Source organism: Notolabrus celidotus, chromosome 1, assembly GCF_009762535.1.
Source record: "Notolabrus celidotus isolate fNotCel1 chromosome 1, fNotCel1.pri, whole genome shotgun sequence".
Classification (NCBI taxonomy): domain Eukaryota; kingdom Metazoa; phylum Chordata; class Actinopteri; order Labriformes; family Labridae; genus Notolabrus; species Notolabrus celidotus.
In genome coordinates, this window is record NC_048272.1 from 8,350,216 (window position 1) to 8,372,924 (window position 22,709).

The following is a 22,709-nucleotide window of genomic DNA, read 5'->3' on the forward strand; positions in this document are numbered from 1 at the left end:
GATACTATTTTTCCATCAAGATACTGATCCCCATACTAAGACTTGAGTACCAGCTGATGCTGAGCACTTCACAAATTCCAAGTGTGAAGCTCTGGGGTTGAAAAATGAAGCAATTGCAAAGAACTACATTTTTCTAGAGTGTTTGCTTGAGGCTAGCTACAAAAGTCAAGGGATCCTTTTTTGGGCAAATTCTAAATGCCCATCATTGTAGCAGACAAAAGATATGCTGCCATCCAGACAATGCCCTTTTCAGGTAAGATCTTGCACGATGCAGCAAGAGGACACCAAATTACATTTTAGATGTATTACAACAGCATGGCTCAGTAGTAGAATAGTCCGGATGCTGAACTGGCCTGCCTGAAGTCCCTATTTTTCACCCATTGAAAACATTTGGTGCATCATGCCACAAAAATGTGACAAAGGAGACCCAAAACTGTTGAGTAGCTGAAATCCTTTATTAGGCAAGAATGGAACATTTCACTTTCAAGACTCCAGTAACTGGTCTCCTTGGTTTCCCAAACATTTACAGTGTTGTTAAAATGAGAATTGATTTGACACAATGGTAACCATGTCCCTGTCTGAAACTGTTTCGTGGCATCAAATTTAAAATTAGCTACTTTTTTTTTCATGAAACAATACAAGTTTTCATTTTTAACATTGTTTTGTTGTTGTACTCAACAATGCCAAAGTTGGCATCTTTTTTTTGGAAACTTCAGGAACTGTATAATATCACACTGTGTAATGACTGTAAAGTTTGACCCCGTTTTTGAGATTACACAGATTTGTGTCAAATTTTGCAACCCTGTGGACAAAGTTGTACCTCTGACATCTTTGCTGATTTTTCCTCTAAGTAATAACAATGAGTAATTAAAATAATAAAAAAAATACAAACATTTTACTCAATATGACTTTATTACAGTTTAATATGAGAAAGGCACATTTTTTATCAATATGATCAATACTATTAAAAGTTCATTACATACAACAAAACATGTATTGCACATATTCCACTCATTAAAAAAAATGCAAGATTTAAGTCTGGGAGCAGCACTGCTCAATATGACCTCACAGCTTGTTTTTCTGTTTCTCAAATGATATTCTCTCTGACAGATTCACAATCTATCACACAGCAAAGTTGTTACCAAGTCCAGTGTACACTGACTGTTGGCCTCCTGAACTGGAGGATATATCAGCCATGAAAAACCCTGCCTTTAACATGGATAATAATTTTATTCTCTGTACAAACAAAAAATAAAACAGTAAAATATTTCTCATTCTCCACCCAAAAAACCTTTGTAAATAATTGCCTGAAGAATTTTTATCCCAGGCTCACTATTTATTTTATAATGTGTTCCAAGCTGATGATGTTGATGCATCTAATATCATAAACCACATCACCTCATAGACTGTATAGATTTTTTTCTCCCACAGTCAGCTGACAAAACATTACTTTTCTTTATTTCTGTCTAATGACAGTACAGAAGCGTAAGAGTAGGCTATTTAAAGGTTACATTTTGGTGATCTGTAACCAACCTTGAACTGTGTTTCTGTCACTTTCTGCATGACTTCTTCCAGCTCAAGTAGTTCAGGTCAAAGTGAGGCAGCATGGTGGATTGATGTTTCAGGAGAAAAAGTCTGTCTACAAAGCCGTAGAATGACACACTTCGCCCAGCTGATACTGAGCTTGTGTTTGCAATTCACAGTTTTTGTGTTGGCCTTTGAAGTTGAGCTTGTGGAATTCACTTGTGATTGCTGACAGAGTCTTCCCCTTGGTCTCTGGCAGAAACAGGCCTACATAAAGCGCAGACAGCAGGCAGACTGCACCGAAAGGCACAAAGCAGTACTCACTCAACTCGCTCTGTAGAAGAAAAACAAACTGTCATATAGATAAAAGATGTGACACAAATGCCTCAATCTTTACCATCTAAGTTGTGTATTTACTGTACTTGTACATTTAAATGTGTGTCTTGTTTCACAGACAGAAACGCACAGCAGTGATCCCTCTCCTCAGGTCAATATCAGTGCAGTTACTGATACAACCAAATGGAGTTTCTAATAAGACAGGCTTGTTTATTTATTGTCATGCCACCTGTGTTGCCTCTTCACCCAGGTTGTTATTGTAAATGAGAATTGGTTCTCAATTGACTTACCTGGTAAAATAATGGTAAAATAAAATGAATAAATAAGTTTCCCGGCTCTACTGATATTCCCAGTCAGTATTCCTATAACATTAATGTGGTGTCCCAGCTCACTAAAGCAGTTTTTGACTTGTGATATAAGTTCAAACAAACCATACAATACAGTATACAGATTTGTTACAGGGATGTACTGTTGCATGGATAGATGTAAGACTACAGATGCTGGCAGCTGGGTGAATTAAGTGACACACTGACCACTAGAAAAGGAAAGATCATTCCAATGATGAAAAGGTTGAGCCACATCATGGAGCCAGCAATCATGTAGGCTGCTGGCCTGGCCGTCTGATTGAAGATCTCAGTTGGAAGAACGCCGGTCACACCAGCTGAGGAAGAAAATAAAAACCAAATGAGCTGAGTCAGTATCATTATTATATCTGCATTATTAATCAATCGAAGCTTAATAACAAGCCTCACTTTGGACGAAGCAGAGCAAATGGTATTTTGCTTTTTTTCTCCACGTCTGGATTATTCTGGCACCTGCCTAGGTTTGAGAGATTATCTTCAGACTTCGTAGAACACTGCACTGTTCATTTTGAATCAATTTTAAATTTTACTAATGGCAAACAAGGTCTTACATGGCTGGTGCCATAATACATTAGTGAAATTTTAACCCCTTACTGCCCTATTTGACCTCTTCTACATCTTTTTTGATGTTCATTGAAATATCTATGAGCTCCTTGCTTGTGTGTTTATTTTAATTATATTGGCCAAGCCTTTTCAGTTTAAAGCTATACAGCTGTCCCTCAGAGGTACTATAAAACTGGATCTGTTTATCACCTGAATGTGCTTGGAGGAGAGGAGACAACTTAAGTGTTTATGCAAATGGTACCATCTGTTGACGTGCAAAGAGTAGCTGTGTTTTTTGTCTCATTTGGATTTGTAACAGCCCCAAACGTCTAAATCAAAGATTTTTTTAGGCACATCTAACATTTGTATAGATTTCAACAGCAAAAAAGCTGTTAGGTGAAGATTAATGAAGCTGTTTAAAAGATGTTGATGGTTTTAAAATGTGAGGAACGGGACGAACCCCACACATTTCAAATATCATGTTTTACTAGTTAATGTTGATTACAGAGATCATTTTACTAAAGCACATTAAAAAAACATTTCATGAGTCTCTCTGATGTCAAACCCTAAAAAACACACAACAGTTAAACTGACCTGGTCCCATGCCAAAGCTGAGAATATAGGTGAAGATACAGGCCATGCTCAGGTATGGCATCCAGGATACGTAGTGCTGTGTCCATGTAGGGAAGAAAGGGAAATGTTCAGCAGGAGCAAGAAGAGAAGAAACCAGATCAAGCATTCAGACATGCGTCATAAACTCCTCACTGTGTAAACAGAGCTGAATTCTCATTTTACTACTGCACATGATCTAATGTATGTTTTTTCCTTTGCAAAAATCTATCATATGTTGACTCCTGATGCCCCCTAGTGGACTGACTAGCAAACTGAAATGTTTTAGTAAAATGGAGACATAACTGGATGTTCTGTTCTCCCTGTTGGCATGTTCTTTTGAACAGCAGTAGCCCTGTGCTTTCACTCAAAAATTCTCAGGACGTTAAGTCAGTGTTTTACAGCCTGTAAGCTATAAATGTGAGTTTCTTCTTCAGACCTTTCCTGCTGAGACTGTCAGTTCAGTGGCAAATAGAAAAATAAAACAAAAAGACAGTTACATATTAACAAAATTGTCCTACATATAAACCAGCACATTATATGTATTCACTTTTTAGTTTACCATTGAACATTCACATCGCGATCACAGTCATTATTTACATAGTTGTTTCCTTTACCACAGAATATACATGCATAATTTATCATTGAAACATAGATTTTTTAAAAATTTTGTACCTCTAGAGACAAAGCGATCGTGAAGACAACAGCCCAGATGGTCATGAGGATGTACCCTCCCATCAGCATGAACCTTCGACCTTTACGCTCTATCAGCAGGTTCTGAAAATATTAAATAAATATGTGACTAGATACAGTTGAACTTATGTGTCAATCTTGTCACTCTTCTCAAACTTGAATTAGTTTGTGATCTGATCCTTTCTCACATGTTTGTAGCAGCAATCTGTATGTTATCCTTATGTGAAAATCATAATAAATCTCAGTAATCCAAACTGTGAAATGTAATGTAAAACCTGCCTCATGTCCAGTACACAGGGCTGTAATCAGTGCTTAGCCTGTGTTAAATCTTTCAGAGGAATTCAAACAACTTTCTTTCTTTGACTTCAGCCAGTTTTGTAACATGTTTGGGTACTCACACACATGATACAGGCAGTGAATTCACACGTCCCAGTGCCGATGGTGATATATTGGATTTTATCAGCAGATATCCCTGCTTCTTTGAAAACATATGAAGCATAGAAGTAAATCTGAAAGACAGAGAACAAAAATAGATGTGTGCTCATTACAAGTGTGCAGCTGAAATAAGCAGATTAGGCTTGCTTTTTGTACAAAGAGCAACTATGTTAATACCCCGAAAGCTGCTAAGCATGCGGTCAAAAGCCTTGAAACACAGAAGTTGAATCAGCATTTTGTGATGAGCAGGCAACTTGTGGAAGGTCTGAAAATCAGTTTTGACACCTTGAGGATGCATTAATAGAAAAAAAATGATAAAAAATAGTTAAATTAAATTAAATTAAATTAAATTAAATTGAATTGAATTGAATTGAATTGAATTGAATTGAATTAAAATAAATTAAATTAAATTATTAGTATTAAATTAATACATTTGAAAAGGTATACATTTTTTTTTTAATCACCAGAAACTAGGGGTGGGAATCTATGGCAGCATTTATGTACCAAAATTAAAATGAAAAAGCAAATTTGAAAATTTAATTGCATTAACAGAACGATTTTTAATTTTCTAAATATGTGTGCATTATTTGACTCGCAAATCAAATTAATATTCAATAATCCTATTTGCATTTTTAATTTTCATCTTCAAAAATGCTAATTATGTTACACAATTAAAATGAAAAAGAAAATGACATTTGCTTTTTATTTAAAACAAAGAAAAAGAAAATTTGAAAATTAAAATGCATTCAAATTTTACAAAATGTGCAAGCTTGAACATGAGACTTAAAATGAAAAAGGATGGATTGCTTTTTCATTTTATTTTTGATTTTAAAAAATGCGTATTCATTCTGAAAATTAAAAAGCATTCCTGCAATATAATTTTCTATTTTGATTTTTCATTTTAATTTTGCTATGTAAATTCTTCCATAGGAATCACATGGTAATTTAGGATAGTAAACAACATGATATGATTGGACACAATTTGATACAATAATATTGTATGATACTATACAGTATGATATGATACAATAGGGTTTGCTATACTCACTTAAGGAACAAGTGCTTTGCCGTTCATAATATATGACAAAATATGATATAATAATATATGATAGTGTACAATACACTACAATACTATAATATTTGATTTGATACAATGTGATACCAAACCAAACCAAACCCAAACCATAACATGCCATGGTGGAGCAATTCTGCAATAACTGATCATTTTCAAGACAATAAAGGTAAAGTGCAGGATTATTGTCATTAGCTGCAGTAAGAGGAATCATGAAGTATTAATGCAGTGAGTCAAATTGAAAAGTAAACCACAGTTTTAGTTTTATATCAATCCATCAATATTTCACACCAGCGATGATAATGGTCTTACACAAGCAAGGGCAACAGTATATGACATACTGACATTTTGCCCCATCCCTATTCAAAACGATGAGCTGTCTTCACTACACTGGGAAAAGCACTGGTGATTCATCCCCAGTCTACATTATTAATATGACCTGCAGGAACGTAAGGAACACCCGGACACAACACCGCTGATGGATGGTCTCAAATTTCTAATCAACCTTCTCTTGCCAAAAGAAAATCAGATAGTGTTTCTGTAGCTCAGTATCAGTGACACTGATCTTTGTTAGTTACATAACTAATTTTCTATAAAGACATCCAACCATGTTTCAATGCACGTTAAAAATCTCTCTGATTATGACATTGATGCCATTCTTTTTAGAAGGTGAGCCGGCTCTTCTTACCGAGTCATTTCCACAGAGCTGCATGGCGCTGCTGATGACCATGACAGAGATGAGCTGCCAGCGCATCGAGCGGTCTGTGAAGAGGTCCCAGGGTCCGCAGGGCCTCATTCCTTTGGTTTCAGCCTGTTCCTGCAGGATCTCTTCAAGCTCGCCGCTCTGGACTTCACAGCCTCGCAGCCTTCTCAATGCTGCGAACAAAACACATAAAAAAGATGTTCAATGTAGTACGTTTGCAGCACTTACAAAGAGTCACAAGAAAAGATAGGAGCTTTGTAATTAATGAGTGAAGAAATAAGGAGGAATTTTATCTGCTTCTCAAACTTGTACTTTTTTCCTTCTTTAATAACTCCATGTTTTTAAGATGGTGGACTGGAACTTAAAGTATTTTTAAAAAGGTAAAAGAAGTTTGCACAAGACAAACAATTTTGTTTTTTGACACAAAATGGGAACAAAAAGGTGGGTATAATGGTACGTTAACACCAAAAACGGGGGACTTTTTTCACCTGGCTTTATGACAAAAAAAATAATGATCCATAAGATATGTAAAGGCAAGAAAGTGCAGTGGGCAATGCAGTATACACAACAAAAACAGTCATGACTGTAATTTTCTCAAAAATGAAATCTTGTTTTAAAAAGTTCTCAGATTAGACTTCAAGATCACTTTTTTGCGTTATAGGGTCTCGGAATAGAGATACCGCAAATAATGGAAATACTCCTAAAAGAAACAATTAGATGGTTTAGGTAACTTGAGCAATATAAAAAGCAGTCTTGGACATTTTACAATACTCACCATCAATACAAGCCTCCTTGTCTCCCCTGTCAATGAGAAGGTAACGAGGGCTCTCTGGAAACCACGGCAGAGTCATGAGCTGTACGAGGCCAGGTATGGCATTACTGGCAAGAAGATACTCCCAATACGGCTCACTGCCCAAAATCTCTCTTTACAAATGAATACATAAACAAAGTGTCACTGTTAGAAACATTGACATTCAAGGCACTTAAAGAAAGTTCAGCCTCTAATGACAAACATTCTCAAAGCATGTTATACCTTATTCCGACCACCTGTCCCAGCACGACACCAAATGCTGTGAAAACAGCCGAGGACAAAGAGACGGCTCCTCTTAAGTGCTTTGGTGCACTTTCTCCAAAATACATGGGCTGCACGTTCATACTGATCCCTGCAAAATACAAAATGTGTCTGTAATGAATTTAACCTTTTTTTCCCACCATTCTTTTTATTATCAAAACATAAATGTCTCAATTTAGCTCAGCTTTCCTTTCAGTCTCTTACATGCTTAACATGTTACAGTGTTACAGGTATTAACATGAATTATTTATGTGAAACTGATGACATACCAGCATTTATGCCAACCAGGACACGTGAGATGATGATCATCTCGAAAGACTTGGCAGCTCTGCTTGTAACAGCTAAGAGTGAACCCGCCAGGAGAAAAATGTTGTTCAGTAACAGGCATTTCTTCCTTAGGAAGAGAAAAAGGGACACAAAACAAATATTTGGAGCAAATAAGAACCTTCACAGTGATATTTGGAGCAACTTTTGGTGGCTTATGAGAGTTTCAGCCTTGAGCAATACAGAGTCAAACACTTTTGTTTGTCCATATTACAGAAAAATCATGTGAGTAGATTTAAATCCAAAATCTTCGCACTAATGTTGAGTATTTAGTAAGTAGTTTAGGCCTCACATATGTCTGAGCCATAGAGCTTATTTGTTGTCTGAAAAACCATAAAAACATATCAATAACCATCACTGTTGCTTTTTCAACATGTTCCTTCACTGTGATGAAACATTTAGCCCTGCAGCTTATGTTGGGTTGACCTAACACAAACAGTCCTGCTGGGGAACAAGACAACCTGCAAGCTCATATTTTATTTTTTCTGGCAGATATCTCTGGTCTCCTACCGTCAAGACAGATGTCCAGTCCACCTGATACAGGACAGACCAATCACATCTGTGTCTCTAATAAAGGGGCACTAGCTAGACAGTACTTCACTAACCATTAATCTGGTAAGTGTTTGTTACTAGATTAAATAACACCAGATGTATCTGCAAACTAAATGCTACATATAAACTGGATGTAAAAACCAGCTACCTCGCCTTTTGTCTTGATACTACAACAACATCATGTTTAGTTTCTCTTTTTGGTTGTAGTATACAGAGATGTTTTGGTCCATGTCCTCTCGCAACGCTCAAGGAAATTGAAAGTCAAATACAAGGTTACAGTCTAATTGGCATTTGTGAAATGGTTTGGTGATTGTAAAACTAACATAATCCCACTAGAGAGCCAAACATGTGTTCATCTCCAAATGAAAATACTTGACAGTTTCTGAGAAACATCAGCTTTAAAATAAGAGGGACTAGCTATTTTTTTTAGGAACAAAGAACCTTTGGTTAGAATGAAAAACAACAAATTCAAGGGTAAGTAAGTCACAAAGTACTACTGGTATTTCTGGCAGTTAAAGGTGTTTGCAACTATTATGAAAATATACATATGTGTTTCTCTGAGGGGCAAAATTTAATCTGGGGTCATATGCATGTTATCTAAACAGGTAAATAAACCATTACTTAGACCGTCCACATATATGCATTTAAAAGGTGTATCATTAACTCACTGCTTGTGGCAATGAAAATCTCTGTTGGTAATGTTCAGGATTAGTTACCTCCCAAAGCGTATAGTCATTGGTCCTGCGATAATAGCCCCCGCAAGGCCCCCCAATGAAAAAATTGCGACGATAATAGTCCAGACCAGAGTCACCTGGTAGTCCTCCAGCTGGATGTCCCAGCGCTCCAGGAATGTCTCGTTGATAAAGGTTTGAATAAACTGTGAGGGAAGACAAGAATGTTAAAGCATCACTGAGTTAATCTAAGACACACACACATAAGCAGTGGTGGACAGTAACAGAGTAAATTTAGTTGAGTACAGTACTTAAGTACATTTTATGAGTATCTGTACTTTGCGAGTATTATTTTTTGGGGATACTTATTTATTTTACTCCACTACATTCAGAAGACAATTATTGTACTTTTGACTCCACTACATTTATATCAGTGCTAGTTACTCACTACTTTAGCTTTGAAGTCAGTTCATGAATTTCCTTCTCTTTTCTGAAATCAGATCCCAAAGACAGTAAAATGTGTTTGTGTAGTTCTGTTTGTCTCAGCGGTTTAGCCGTACCTGTATATCGTGCGTTTCCACGGTTGAACGTAGCGCAAACACAGAGCAGATTTCACTCAGATCAGGCAGTTCATTTAGAGGTGGTAATGATGGCTATAATTCTCTCCCTGAGCACCCATGGCCACATCTTCAGCCCGTGTTAGAGGATTTTAAAATGAAGAATGGTATGTAACATTTGAAATCTTCTCCCTGTTTCCCACTCTGCCCAAACATACAAAAATCCACAGTCCAACCTGAGAAAGCGTGCTGAGCTACGTAACATTTGTTTCATTCCAGATGAACATTTCAAACTAAGCTGTCTGTGCTTGGAGTAGCTTAGTGTCTTTTTTTATTGCATGGTATAGTTTTTAGAGATTTCAAGTAAAGTTTTCTAGATAAACATAATGTAACATAATGTACTCCTATGTATTCTTAACTGCATTTATGTATTATGAAAATACAACGTTTAGAGATTTTTAAGTACTTTGAATACTTAAGTATTTTTAAAAGCAAGTACTTCAGTACTTAACTCGAGAAATTATTTGACTGAACAACTTTCACTTGTATTGGAGTAATATTTTAACTGGAGTATCTATACTTTGACTCAAGTAATGAAGTTGTGTACTTTGTCCACCACTGCACATAAGTAAACAAAGCAGAAGTTAAAACTGACACATATTACCTCTGAGTTACTTTCAGTCAGCCAGTCTGTTTACATTATCATGATCTAAATGAAATGACCTTTCGGTTCACAGGGTGAAGACGCACTCTAAATAGTGTAGGGATGAACTTATCTCTCTATTATTCTGAATGATCAGAGCATAATATATTTAAATGTGTTACAATGAGGTTGACTTTAATTTCATTGGCACATAAAGCTAGTTTCTTGTTTCAGCCAAATATTAGGGCCAAAATGTGAAATAAGACTGATATTTGTTTATGCAGCTTGTACAGGTATCACAAACACTCACACCCACTAAACACAGTTAAAGACAATTAGGATGAAATAGAGTATTGTCCCAAAATATCCACTATCGATAAACCAACCAAATATTTTTTTTACTCACTATATGCCAAATCACAACTTTATACAGGTCTAGCCTGTATTCTGAATTACTATTTACACAGACCCAGCATTAAGCCACCAGTGAGCAAGCACTTGGCAACCATGCTTGCTTGATTGATCCACGCTTATTGCTAACACTTTGAAATCTGCTTCTACATGAACACACAAGGACAAACACAGAAAAACACAGTTGTGCAATCAAAGTGTCAAACTTACAGTTGTGGGAGAATTCATGATTGCCAGGTTGTAACCATACTGAAGAGTTCCTCCAAAGGCTGCTGATGCAACCATTAACACCAAAGTCAGAGAACTACCCTGTTAGATAGATAGATAGATAGATAGATAGATAGATAGATAGATAGATAGATAGATAGATAGATAGATAGATAGATAGATAGATAGACCATCAAAATTACATGGTCTGCAATATCTGACTTCACAAACTTCACCTTTTGTTTTTTATTTACATTTAGGCAAGGACTAACACAGCCACAATGTAATTCAACTAGTTACAAGACTTTCTGTATAATCCTACCGAATATGCAAACAACAGGGGGGTTTAACAACATGATACTTATTACATAAAGTAAATATTTTAAGTTTACCTTCTGGACAGGAGCATTCGACATCGTTGCTCGAAGGTGTGAAAAAAGTGAAAGAAGAAGTGACTCAATGACGTCTAGTAGCAAACAGTTCAGGTCAGCCCACCTCGTCCTCTGAGAAACGATGCTCCAGTTACCCTTCTGCACGCTTGAGGTGTGCAGCAGCACATACTCCGCTTGAGGCTCGCACGTGACGTCAAGCATTTTATGATTGGCTGAAGTTAGGCAAATCAGACGGTCAGCGCACTGATGTGTCACTGCGGAGCATGCTGTGAATCTTTCATTTCCAAAACAATTATTTTTTTTTGAGAGTTTGTTCTGCTAGATTAGATGAACTGTCCAAAAAAACGGATACGCATGACATGTCGCGCGCAATGAGGTTCAGGTACGAGAGGTTAGGATGCTGACACGTGGAGTGTATTTTAAAAGATCAACAGGTGCATGCAAGAGTCATAGAGGTGCGGTAAACCCGAAGACTGTAGAACAAATGCACTTTTTCAAAGTTTTATGACTTAACTGTAGAGGTGTCAAGTAACAAAGTACAAATACTCAGTTACCTTAGAAACTTTGGGTATCTATACTTTACTGGAGTGATTATTTTCAGCCGACTTTTTACTTCTACTCTTCACATTTTCAAGCAATTGTCTGTACTTTATACTCCTTACATTTTAAAAATAGCCTCGTTACTCCTGTTTCACCTCGGCTTGTATTCATTCCGGCTTCTCATCGTTAAAAAAACACATTTGACATTCCAATAAAGGCCATTGATAAATGCCTGTGAAGTTTGACTTTTTGCACCATTACAATATTTATAGGCAACGAGTCATAATATCCTGCGCTCCATGAAACACGTTAGTACACAAATATGGTTCTTTAATGTATTTGCATTGTACGAAAATGGGTAACACTTTACACTAATGGAACAGTTTCCTTAGCGAAATAATGCTTAATTCATGTTAAAGTAATGCATGACTCATGATGAATTTCTGTATAAATTAATAATGAATTCCTGTTGTTCATTAACTAATCATCCTGTCACTATGACTTCATGTAATGACATGGTGTAGCAAATTTGGTCATATATGAACTGATGTATGAAGTAAGTGTTGTCCGAAAATGTGCTCATTTTCAATGGGCATAAATGCTGCTGAAACAGGTACAACCATAATACTTCAACATTAACATATTAATATAACACTATAGTCACTATGGCCTTTAGAAAAATGTGTTTTTTTCTGGAGGTGGGGTAGTGCACTATAGGCACCTGTGGTGCAGCATAAGCTTTTGTCCTTAATGGAATTTTTTCCCCTTACATTACTTTTACTTTTATACTTTAAGTACAGTAGTTTTGAAACCAGAACTTTTACACTTTTACTTGAGTAAAAGGCTTGAAGTATCAACTTCTACAGCAGTCTTTTTAAACCCTAGTATCTATACTTCTACTTGAGTAATGAATGTGAATACTTTTGACGCCTCTGCTTAACTGTATATCTGTTGTAATTTCCTAAATATTAAAGATTAAAAATTGTTTTCTCTAAACCATTTTTTAATATAATGTATATCTTATATTCATTTAATGTCTATCAAATGTGTTGGTGCAGACTGTTTATGCCAGCAGATGTAGCTTTGATATGTTTTTATTATTTGCTTTATATGTACTTATGTGCATTGCCTTCACACTGCTTGGCAGTGCCCGCAGCCAAATGGACTTGAAGTACTTTGTTACTCTTACTGACCTTGTTTCCTCTTGTCTAGATCTTTGCTTGTGTTGTTCTTGTTCTCGTATGTACGTCACTTTGGATAAACATTGACATTGACTTTGTAACATTGTAACATTGTAACATGTCAGTATGACAATCAGATTAAATGCTTTGTTGTGCTCTTTCAGTCTCTCCAACAGTGTGTGACAAGGCAAGTCTCCAACTGTATGGAAAAAGTAGAATAAAATAAAAGAGGGAATACATTTATATTTCATTCCATTTATGCCATTCTATTAATGAAGATATATGATCACTTTTAGTATGAATTTCATCTTCAGATTAATTTTGTGTTCATATCCCTGCCATAGATTTTTCAGCACCAAACAAGTTGAAAGTCTCAAATAGAGTAAAATGTAATGAATTTGTACCAAGATTAACCTTAACCGTTTTTTTTAAAGCTAATAGTCAGCTAAGTTGTTCATGGGAGAGAAGAAAGAAGAAATTCCTGCTGATCAAAACCCAGCTCAAGTAGAGCTACATGACTAAACTCGAGAAAACAGAACCAGAACCAAACTCAAGCAAACAGAACCAGAACCAGCTCAAGCAAACAGAACCAGAACTCAACTCAAGCAAACAGAACCAGAACCAACTCAAGCAAACAGAACCAGAATCAACTCAAGCAAACAGAACCAGAACCAACTCAAGCAAACAGAACCAGAACCAAACTCAAGCAAACAGAACCAGAACTCAACTCAAGCAAACAGAACCAGAACTCAACTCAAGCAAACAGAACCAGAACTCAACTCAAGCAAACAGAACCAGAACCAAACTCAAGCAAACAGAACCAGGACCAACTCAAGCAAACAGAACCAGAACCAAACTCAAGCAAACAGAACCAGAACCAAACTCAAGCAATCAGAACCAGGACCAACTCAAGCAAACAGAACCAGAACTCAACTCAAGCAAACAGAACAAGAACCAAACTCAAGCAAACAGAACCAGAACTCAACTCAAGCAAACAGAACCAGAACCAACTCAAGCAAACAGAACCAGAACCAACTCAAGCAAACAGAACCAGAACCAACTCAAGCAAACAGAACCAGAACCAAACTCAAGCAAACAGAAGCAGAACCAAAATCAAGCAATCAGAACCAGAACCAACCTATAGTAAACAGAAACAAGAACCAAACTCAAGCAAACAGTACCAGAACCAAACTCAAGCAATCAGAACCAGAACCAACTGAAGCAAACAGAACCAGAACCAAACTCAAGCAATCAGAACCAGGACCAACTCAAGCAAACAGAACCAGAACCAAACTCAAGCAAACAGAACCAGAACCAAACTCAAGCAATCAGAACCAGGACCAACTCAAGCAAACAGAACCAGAAACAAACTTGAGTAAACATTATTAATGTCCTCAGTGCAGGCTGAGATTGAGAAAAATCAGATGCCTCAGCTTGGATGGGCTGATGCGATTTCTCCTCTCAGTGAGTATTTGCCCTTTCTTCGATAAGACTCTCTCGGAAGGAACCGATGTAGCCACAATACACAGCCTCCCCTCCATCACCTGTATCCTATATCTTCACATGTGATTGGCCGCATGGCCGCCATGCTGACCAATCAAAACAAAGTTCTGCTGTGAGCAGAGCCGGGGCTGAGAACTGTAAGAGCTAAGCAGCAAAAGGAAAAAACTGGGAGCCGGCTCTCTCTTGATGCGTGCCGGTTCTTCTGATTCACTATAAAGCATCATGACACACTCCTCTGTACCTCCTACCCTGCAATGTCCCTGCAACACATGCACTAATCTATTGAGCAAGCACAAGATTCGAACCAATGACCTTACCATTAGGCAGCAGCCCTATAACACACACACACACACACACACACACACATACACACACACACACACACACACACACACACACACACACACACACACACACACACACACACACACACACACACACACACACACACACACTGTGCTGCCTGGCAGTTCTTGCCTTTTCTGGGTTATCTAATATCCATTTAGTTTAGGTATATGTTCAGGAGCTTTAGCCAGCACCACACAGAAAGGCCCAGGCCTAGATTTGAACCCAGAACATAATCACCCTGTGGAAGCAGTGCTTACCATTACACTCACATGCTTTCACCTATTGTTTCTTACTTGTTGGACATTATGTACTCTCCAGTTCAACCTGGTGCTGAAAAAAGTATGGTTCAGTGGGAGAAATCAGGAGTATTAAAGCTCCACAGGATTCAAACCCATATCCTTCTTACTGTGAGGCAGTAGTGCTTACCAGCAGACTAACATGCCACCTGTCAGTACTTGTTTGTAAGGTTTTATGTACTTTCCATATCAATCTTCTGTTCTCTTCTTGATCAGTTTTCTGCCTTTCTTTGTTGCCAAAAGATGATTCCTAAGTTTAGGGTTAGTGAACAGTTAATTATCAAAAGCATCAGTAGCAGTAGGTTAATTCATGACAGCACAGGAAACACGACCACATGCTCATGTAGGTAGGCAAAATTTCTGCAGACCAGCTAAACGAAGACACATTAATTCACTTTGATGGTCAGTGGGGGTCGCGAGTCTTTGGCACCTATATTTTCGGGTTGCAGGCATAAAGGTTTGGGAACCCCTGATTTAGAGGACTGCAACCCAACAAATGGAGCAGGATATGTCTACTAAAAACCATTAATGGTTAAAAAAAAAAAAAAAAAAAAAAAAAAAAAGTAGGTTATTGAACAGGGTGCCATATTTTAGATCATTTAATTTTTAATGATTGATGTCATTACATAAAAGCCAGGAGACATCTGAGAAATATACTGAATATACTTTTTTAAATTTTATTTATCACAATGTAGCCTACATGTAATGATACGATACCCCTCACTCCTCCCCCTCCTCCCTCCCTCTCTGTCTCTAATTGGTCAGTCTCTGACAGGATTACACGAGTTTCCTCAATTGAACACAGAGAAGTTACACGCTCGGACATCCTGCAGGACACCTTAATGCTTTTGACAAACAAAAAAAAACAACATCAAGGAAACTCGATACCGGTTACTTGAATCCGGTTGCACCTGAAGCGACAGAGGATCAGATGTGTTGAAGTGACACGAGAAGACATCAGGTCTGCTGTGCTGCTCTCATTGGATTAAATGTTTTGTGTGCTGCTGATGGTCTCTGCTGCTGCTCGCCCTGCAGCCTCCAACACTGATGATTAATGTGGCTCCTGAACACACGCCCGTGTTGAAGTGAAGAACAACTTATTTCATTTTAGACCTTCAAGTCGTCATAATGACTCGAATTTTCTGGGATACTTTTTTTCTCATAAGTGGTGAGTTGCTAATTTAGCAGTAAAATCTGATTTGTGTTATGCCTATGCTGTATTAAACATGTACATAAATGTAGAAATTACGGTTGGGGATGAATGGGAGGTGGGTTCCTTAGCATTGTCCAATATCAAATATGATATCCACAATCCATGTCTATACACTGGATAAATGCACTAGAGGTAAAGAAAACGCTAATATTAAATATACTAAGTGTTAATCTGCAGCATTTAAAATGATTAATTTAGATCTTTGATCTTAATATGACTAGTTTGTCATATGTCATGTTTTTTTCCCCCCTTGTGTTGGCCTCAGAATAAAGTGGGTGTGTTCATTGAATACATTTATGTGAGATTTACATCTTTATGGTAAAGAAAGAAAGTGAGAAATGACCCTAATTCCTAGGATGTCATATATTCTCTTGTTTTTTTTAAACTCAAACCAGCCTCTCTGGGCTGTTTTCGGTATCTGCCTGCGTGTCTTATCAGACAGGACCTGCTGTATTTATAGTGCTTTGGTCTCATCCTTTAAGTGCTTGCTTGACCCTGTTACTATTGTTGGGTACTAGTTACTCAATGAAGCATCGACAGCATATTGAAAACATGGTCACGTGATCATAACTGTACATCAGGAGATAACTGGGACTAACCTTTATTATCCAGTATGCTATGTGATGTGTGATTTTCCTTTTGGTATATTTGTTTACACATTACATTTTTCACATCAGGATTGTATCACAGGTTATCAGCTGGTTATTTTTCCTCTCTGCAGGTTACCTCTTTACATTTGGAGCAGGGCCAAGCAACTCAACAGTAATTGATGCCAGCGTTTCTATTGACACAAACTCGACTGTTTCTTCAAACGGCACGGGAAGCAGCTTTGATACCACTGATAGAAGAGGCGCAACTACCACTGCCTTTGCAATGACAACTGATGTTCCTCCAATTACAAGTATGTAATCTAAAGAAGCACGAAAAGGCTCAAATTCAATGACAGGATGTATCCAAAAGTACCATAACTGTGTATTATGCAAAGTTCTAGCTGAATTGTTGCATCAAAATGTGCAGTCCTTGTTATCCTCCATTATCCTCCTGCAGGGTTTGATGTTTTTTTAAGTTTTCTGATAAGGACTGCATCATATTTTAACAACTGGTTATTTTTCCTCTCTGTAGGTTTCCTCTATACATCAGAAGCAGATCCAACAATCACTGAACCATTTGTTTCAATCCTGGCATCAACTGCTACCACCAACACCTCAACAAACAGCTCTGAAACAACCAGCAGCCAAAGCACAACTTCCACAACCACCATAAGGACTACAACGAATGTCCCTCCGGTTAAAAGTAAGCCAAAGTGTGATTTTGTAAGTCAAGACATAAGAGAAAGCTCACAGTCAACTTCCTGTAAGAACAACACTGTATTTCAGATCAGACTGTCCTCATTGAAGCCTTTGATCCGCTTTGACTGCAGTGTTGCTTTCACAGCCGGATTTCTCCACACTGTAAAGCTTCCCATTGAGCTGCAGTGCATGTGGACAGTGTGGCGCTCACTGATAATTGATCCTCTTAGCATGAGCGAGGGCAGCAATTGTAATAATCAAAAGGTTATGAGCACTATACGCAAGCAGGACATTCACTTGTGGCACCGAAGCTGCACCTACAGCCGGTATTGAATTATTATGATTATGATGTGAAAAGCGCCTAAACGTGCCCAAAAGGACTGGTTTCCATCTCAGTGTTCCTCCTGTCTGGCTGCCAAAATCACATGGGAAGAGAGCGGGGTTGGTAGGCAGATGCCTCAGGGACAACAGAGGGCTTTCACAGAGTCTGAATGAAGGAGACAATACATGTAGGCTGCAATCCAAAAGCCCATTTACCGATGGAATGGAGTGTGTGACGAAGGCTGTAATGCAGATATCTGTCTGCATGCTCATCCTCCTTCCCACCCTGAACACCACACTGTGCATCTGTTTGGGCTGCTTTGGCAACACTGACCTTTGTTTTGAGTCAGTTATGTAGGAATTTGTCTGACTGTACAGCTGACCTGCAAGATATGTCCTGTTTTTCTTCATTTAGTGAGATATCTTTGTTCAGAGTGAAAAGTGAGATGGCTGCTTGGATAAAAAAGAGGGTTTTAATTACTGCTAAAGATCTGTGAAGTCTCCCGAGACCTATAATATGAGTAGATGGACAGAGTTTTTTGTTTGCAGTGTCTCTCTGGGACTTCTTCTTGACTCTAATTGTTCCTCCTAGGTACACTGAGGGATGTAAGCCAGCGCAAATCCACACGCAACTGGTAACAAAAGGCTTCAGTCTGCCGCTGGTGGCGTGGGTGTCAGCTTTAGGATTTAGTTCATGTTGTTGTTTCAGGTCCTCTCAGGCTTAGGCTATTTTTAGATTTATGATATTCACCTGTGTCATGTTTTGGATTTGGATTGATTGTACTCAGATTATGTTTGATAATGTTATTGAGGGTAGAATTCATGCCTTCAAGGACTTTAACATTAAGTGGCTCTTCACCAGCATTGAGTTGCTCTCCTAAATGTTGGCAGATGCTTACTCAAAAGAACTAGCCTCCCAACTTAAGTTGAATAATTCATGTTAGTTTCTGTGAGAAATACTTGTGATTCATTGTCCAAGAGAGAGAAGTAACCTCAAATGAAATATTCTGTGGATATGACCTTATGAAACTCCCAACAGTATATTGTCTTGCTTTCTCATAGAGTTTGTGGCAGCAGCTGTTCGATCTCACTTTGATGACTGTCCAGATTCACACCGCCATTTCTGCTTCCATGGCACATGCCGCTTCCTGATATTAGAGGAGACGCCTGCTTGTGTGTAAGTTGTTTTAATGTGAAATACCAACATTTTTGAGTCTTGAAAACATCTTTGACCTCTGTCTGCAGTACATTTGCATTTTTAATTGCTTCGGACATTTTTAAACCACTTTTTATCTTTTTTTATAAAACAGACTAAAATGAAATGTGATACCTGCATGCATGGTGTGAATTGGGTTCCCTGTTGCAGGTGTCATCCTGGCTTTGTTGGGATGAGGTGTGAGCATGCTGACCTACTGGCTGTAGTAGCAACTAACCACAGACAACAGACCGTTGCCACAGTGCTGGTGTTGTGTGTGATCGGGTGTGTTCTCATCATGGTACTGTGTACACTTTTACAGTAAGTAAAAACAATAATACACTCACATCTTTAGCTTGATTGGGATTGGGTTACAAAAAAAGAGTTGTAATTTGAGGACAGGACAGAGAGTAGTTTTATTAAAGGGATGAATTTGATAATCATGATGTCAAGAAGATTTTCAGGATTTTGAATACCTGTTTCCTTGTTGTTGTCAGCTGCTGGTGGAGGCAGGACTGTCGGAGGCGGAGACATGCACATCACTACGTCACAGAGAAGCACGGAGCATCCTTCTATCCTTCTGAGAGCGGTGACTTATTTATTTTTATTCTCAAAAGATTACTTCAAGGAAAGCATTCCTATTTACTGAGCATTTCTTAAAAATGCAAATATAGAAACGTGGGATATCTGTGAAGAATTTCAATTTAGATATCCAATGAATATTACATTCTGTACACTGATTGTATGGATATATGGATTTTTTTTCACTGTACTGGGCTCAGTAGATTTTAGCAATCAAACGGAAGAAAACTGTTCTTGTTTGGGGAATATTTTTAACTGCGGATGAATCTACCTTTGTGTGCTCGTGTGTATTTTTGGTAGTAGGTTTGAATGTGTGAGATTGACCTCAAACAAAAAAAGTGGATAATGTTAAGAGAAGCGATAATTCTAAATGTAATCAGCTTTATCCTTTCAAAATAGTGTGTTCCTGGTTGAGTAAAGAATAATTGTTTTATTATTTTCATTTCAGTGGTTTGAGGAGACGACTTGCTGGGACACGAGCTGTTTGGCATGTTCAGTGTCCCTGGAGTGTCCAGCCCACAGACCCTCAGGATCATCCAAAGTGGTATTTACATATTCTGATTGAGCACAGCAGCTCTGCTTGATGTGGGAGGTCAAACACTCATGATTTTTTTCCTTATCGACTGCAACTTCTTTTTGATTTCGGGGAAATACATACAGAACTGCATCAGTATGCCTGAAGCTCTGAGGATGAAGCTGGTGCCAAATCCTGCATGGGGAGGATCTGTGTGTTTTTTATTCTTGTTTATGACCGGCCTAGAGGACATGAGGAATGATCTACAAGGCCACTCATCATCCTGTGGTGGTTTTTGAATAGACACTTTGTTTACTTTGGAACTACAGGGCAACAATAGTTGATTCACTGAAGTCAGACAACCCCAATTCCTCTTTTTGTCTTTTAATAATGCTGCACATTTTTCAACATAAGCACAGAGGACATTTTTATGACATGATGGTGGGAAAACTGATGCTTTAAAAACATTTTAGTATCTGTTTTTAAAGAGGGAACTCACTTCACCTGACAGGAGAAGGAATTGTGAAAAGGACTGAATGCTGATGGATTAAAACCCTGCAATCAGTAATTACACACAAGGTTTGAAAATCGTCAAATATGATTTGGTCACGATCTTACAGGTAAGTTTGACTCCAGTATTGTTACTGAAGCTATGATATGTGTCAGTTTTTAAATTTTTATTCCTGAGCTTTACTTGAATGTGTTCACGCATCAGAGGTTTTTTTATTTCTATTTTGTGAGCTATAACTTTAACAACACATGCACACAAACACACTAAAAGGCCACTTATCCCTTGGTCGTATTGAAGTCTTGCACTTTTTCTGCAAGCTTGCTCACTGTTCTTAAAAAAACTGCACTTATGGTACAATGAAGTCACATGGAAACTGTGTTCACATAATGAGAGATGCCAAATACACTTGTTTCTAACTTTGCCTGAATGAGCACTGAAGGGAAGAAGCACAGGGTTTGTACACATCCACCGAAGCATGCATGCACTTAAATCACAGTTTATACTTTTATAAAGACTTTTTTATTTATACATTTTGTGTTATAGCATTGCCTCTGTTTTGAATTTGAATATGTTTTTTCTCTGAAGGAGAATTTAGAGGAAAATATTCAAGGTTTTCTTTTAACAACTTGAAAATGATTGGTAAAGGAATACAAAATAATGATTAAAAACTGACTATAGAGTGTGTTTGCTATTTGCGTGATAGGATGGGACTTCTCTAAAATGAATGTGATGGTATTCTTATGCCAAAAGACTCTGTGGGTATGAAATGCTTTTTCTTGTTTACAGTAGGCAGTATGTAAGAGGATATTTACATTCAGCATATGTATAAATGTTTGTTTTTTACAGCATTGATATGTAAATATTAATACCACACAGGGATACTCAATGTATATATATATATACACACACACACATGTACAAAGTGGATACAAAAATCGCTAAGGGGGATCTTCATGTATTGACTTTGTCAACTTTATGTTGGAAAGCCTATGATATCTGCATTTGTTTTCCAATTAATTAAAAATGCAAGTGTGTGTCTGTGTGTGTGCATATTTTTTAATGCTCTGGAGTTTGTAATTTGATCATTGCGTGACCTTTTTATTTCTTAAGCTCCTTTCATTTCTCTCTTTAAATACACAATTTTCTGATGCTCCGCTCTTCTATTTTTCTCTTCTACTGAATATTTCAGGACCAGAGAAATGTTGACATGAAACTCTGAACCCCAGGCACAAATGAACAAAGAGCTGAACTCTTGAGTGCTTTTATAGCTGAAGGAAATGTTTCAGCTATTTTCTGTATGCCCATTGTGGGTTGTGTTTATGTCTTTTTGACTCCACAGAATGTAAACCCTTTAATGCCTCTGTTCATTTCCATTTTATTTCCATTATACGTCTTTGTAGTGACATCTTTCCTTTATACATCTGCATCTCCTCGGGTCTTCCCTTTCCGCTATCCCCGTATGAGGAGCTTCGATTTGTTTCACAATCCCATTATGTCTGCAATTGGATTTCTGTGGAGTCCTTTAGATCCATCTGGCTGAGCTACTAACCCAGCTTTGATTTAAGCAGCTCTTGTGGCTGCTTCCCTGAAGACACACAATAGCCTTTAACATACAAAGGAGTACAAGAAGAAACCTCATGAAATCAGACAATGAAATAAACACAGCAAAGAAAAATTTGTTATAGACTGTGTATGCAAACATTTTCCGACAGTAAGTTAGCAGTGTTGTCTTTAATGTCAGAAAAATCCTCTTAGGTTCTTTAAATCTGATTTGGACAAATGTCAATCCCTGTCCCCCATAAGAGGCTGAAGCTTTGAGCTTAATACCATTTTGCTCTTTTTCTCTCTGCTTCCTCTTTTTGCGCATTTGATCCTCAGCCCAATGCTCCCAGTATCTGCCTCTGACCAGATGGTTTGAGGGTATTTACAAAAGTATTTGGGTGTTTGTTTACCTCTCAGCTCTATAACAAATTATTAGGAATAGTGAAAGCTCAGAGTTAAAAGGTCAGTTTTAACCAAAACAACATGTCATGATATTTTAATGCATGATCCTATATCCGTAAGGTTTGAGTATATTTTACAAAATTTGACATTTATCCCAACTATGCCC

At 37.7% G+C, this 22,709-nt stretch overlaps 2 protein-coding genes across 3 annotated transcripts; one reads left to right on the forward strand and one right to left on the reverse strand.

Moving 5' to 3' along the window:
- Nucleotides 1-458: 458 nt before the first annotated feature.
- On the reverse strand, nucleotides 459-11,403 carry LOC117816063 (solute carrier family 2, facilitated glucose transporter member 11-like). The gene is made up of 12 exons (XM_034688156.1): nucleotides 11,107-11,403; nucleotides 10,718-10,816; nucleotides 8,942-9,102; nucleotides 7,619-7,743; nucleotides 7,311-7,440; nucleotides 7,053-7,201; nucleotides 6,263-6,450; nucleotides 4,466-4,576; nucleotides 4,050-4,151; nucleotides 3,360-3,435; nucleotides 2,394-2,521; nucleotides 459-1,858 (listed from the first exon to the last, which is right to left on the reverse strand). The coding sequence occupies exons 1-12, from the start codon at nucleotides 11,305-11,307 to the stop codon at nucleotides 1,640-1,642; spliced, it is 1,689 nt and encodes a 562-aa protein (XP_034544047.1). The 5' UTR covers nucleotides 11,308-11,403; the 3' UTR covers nucleotides 459-1,639.
- Nucleotides 11,404-15,738: 4,335 nt separating this feature from the next.
- On the forward strand, nucleotides 15,739-21,633 carry tgfa (transforming growth factor, alpha). 2 transcript variants are annotated; one of them, XR_004631585.1, is made up of 8 exons: nucleotides 15,739-16,142; nucleotides 16,909-17,088; nucleotides 17,310-17,480; nucleotides 18,860-18,974; nucleotides 19,164-19,313; nucleotides 19,490-19,581; nucleotides 20,023-20,118; nucleotides 20,235-21,633. XR_004631585.1 is itself a non-coding variant. In XM_034685911.1 (7 exons), exons 1-7 carry the CDS (start codon nucleotides 16,103-16,105, stop codon nucleotides 20,028-20,030), a joined length of 756 nt encoding a protein of 251 aa, XP_034541802.1. In that variant the 5' UTR covers nucleotides 15,739-16,102; the 3' UTR covers nucleotides 20,031-21,633. The 2 variants fall into 2 exon arrangements, 1 of the variants encoding a protein (XP_034541802.1); XM_034685911.1 differs by having other exon boundaries at nucleotides 20,023-21,633.
- The last annotated feature ends 1,076 nt before the right edge of the window (nucleotides 21,634-22,709 follow it).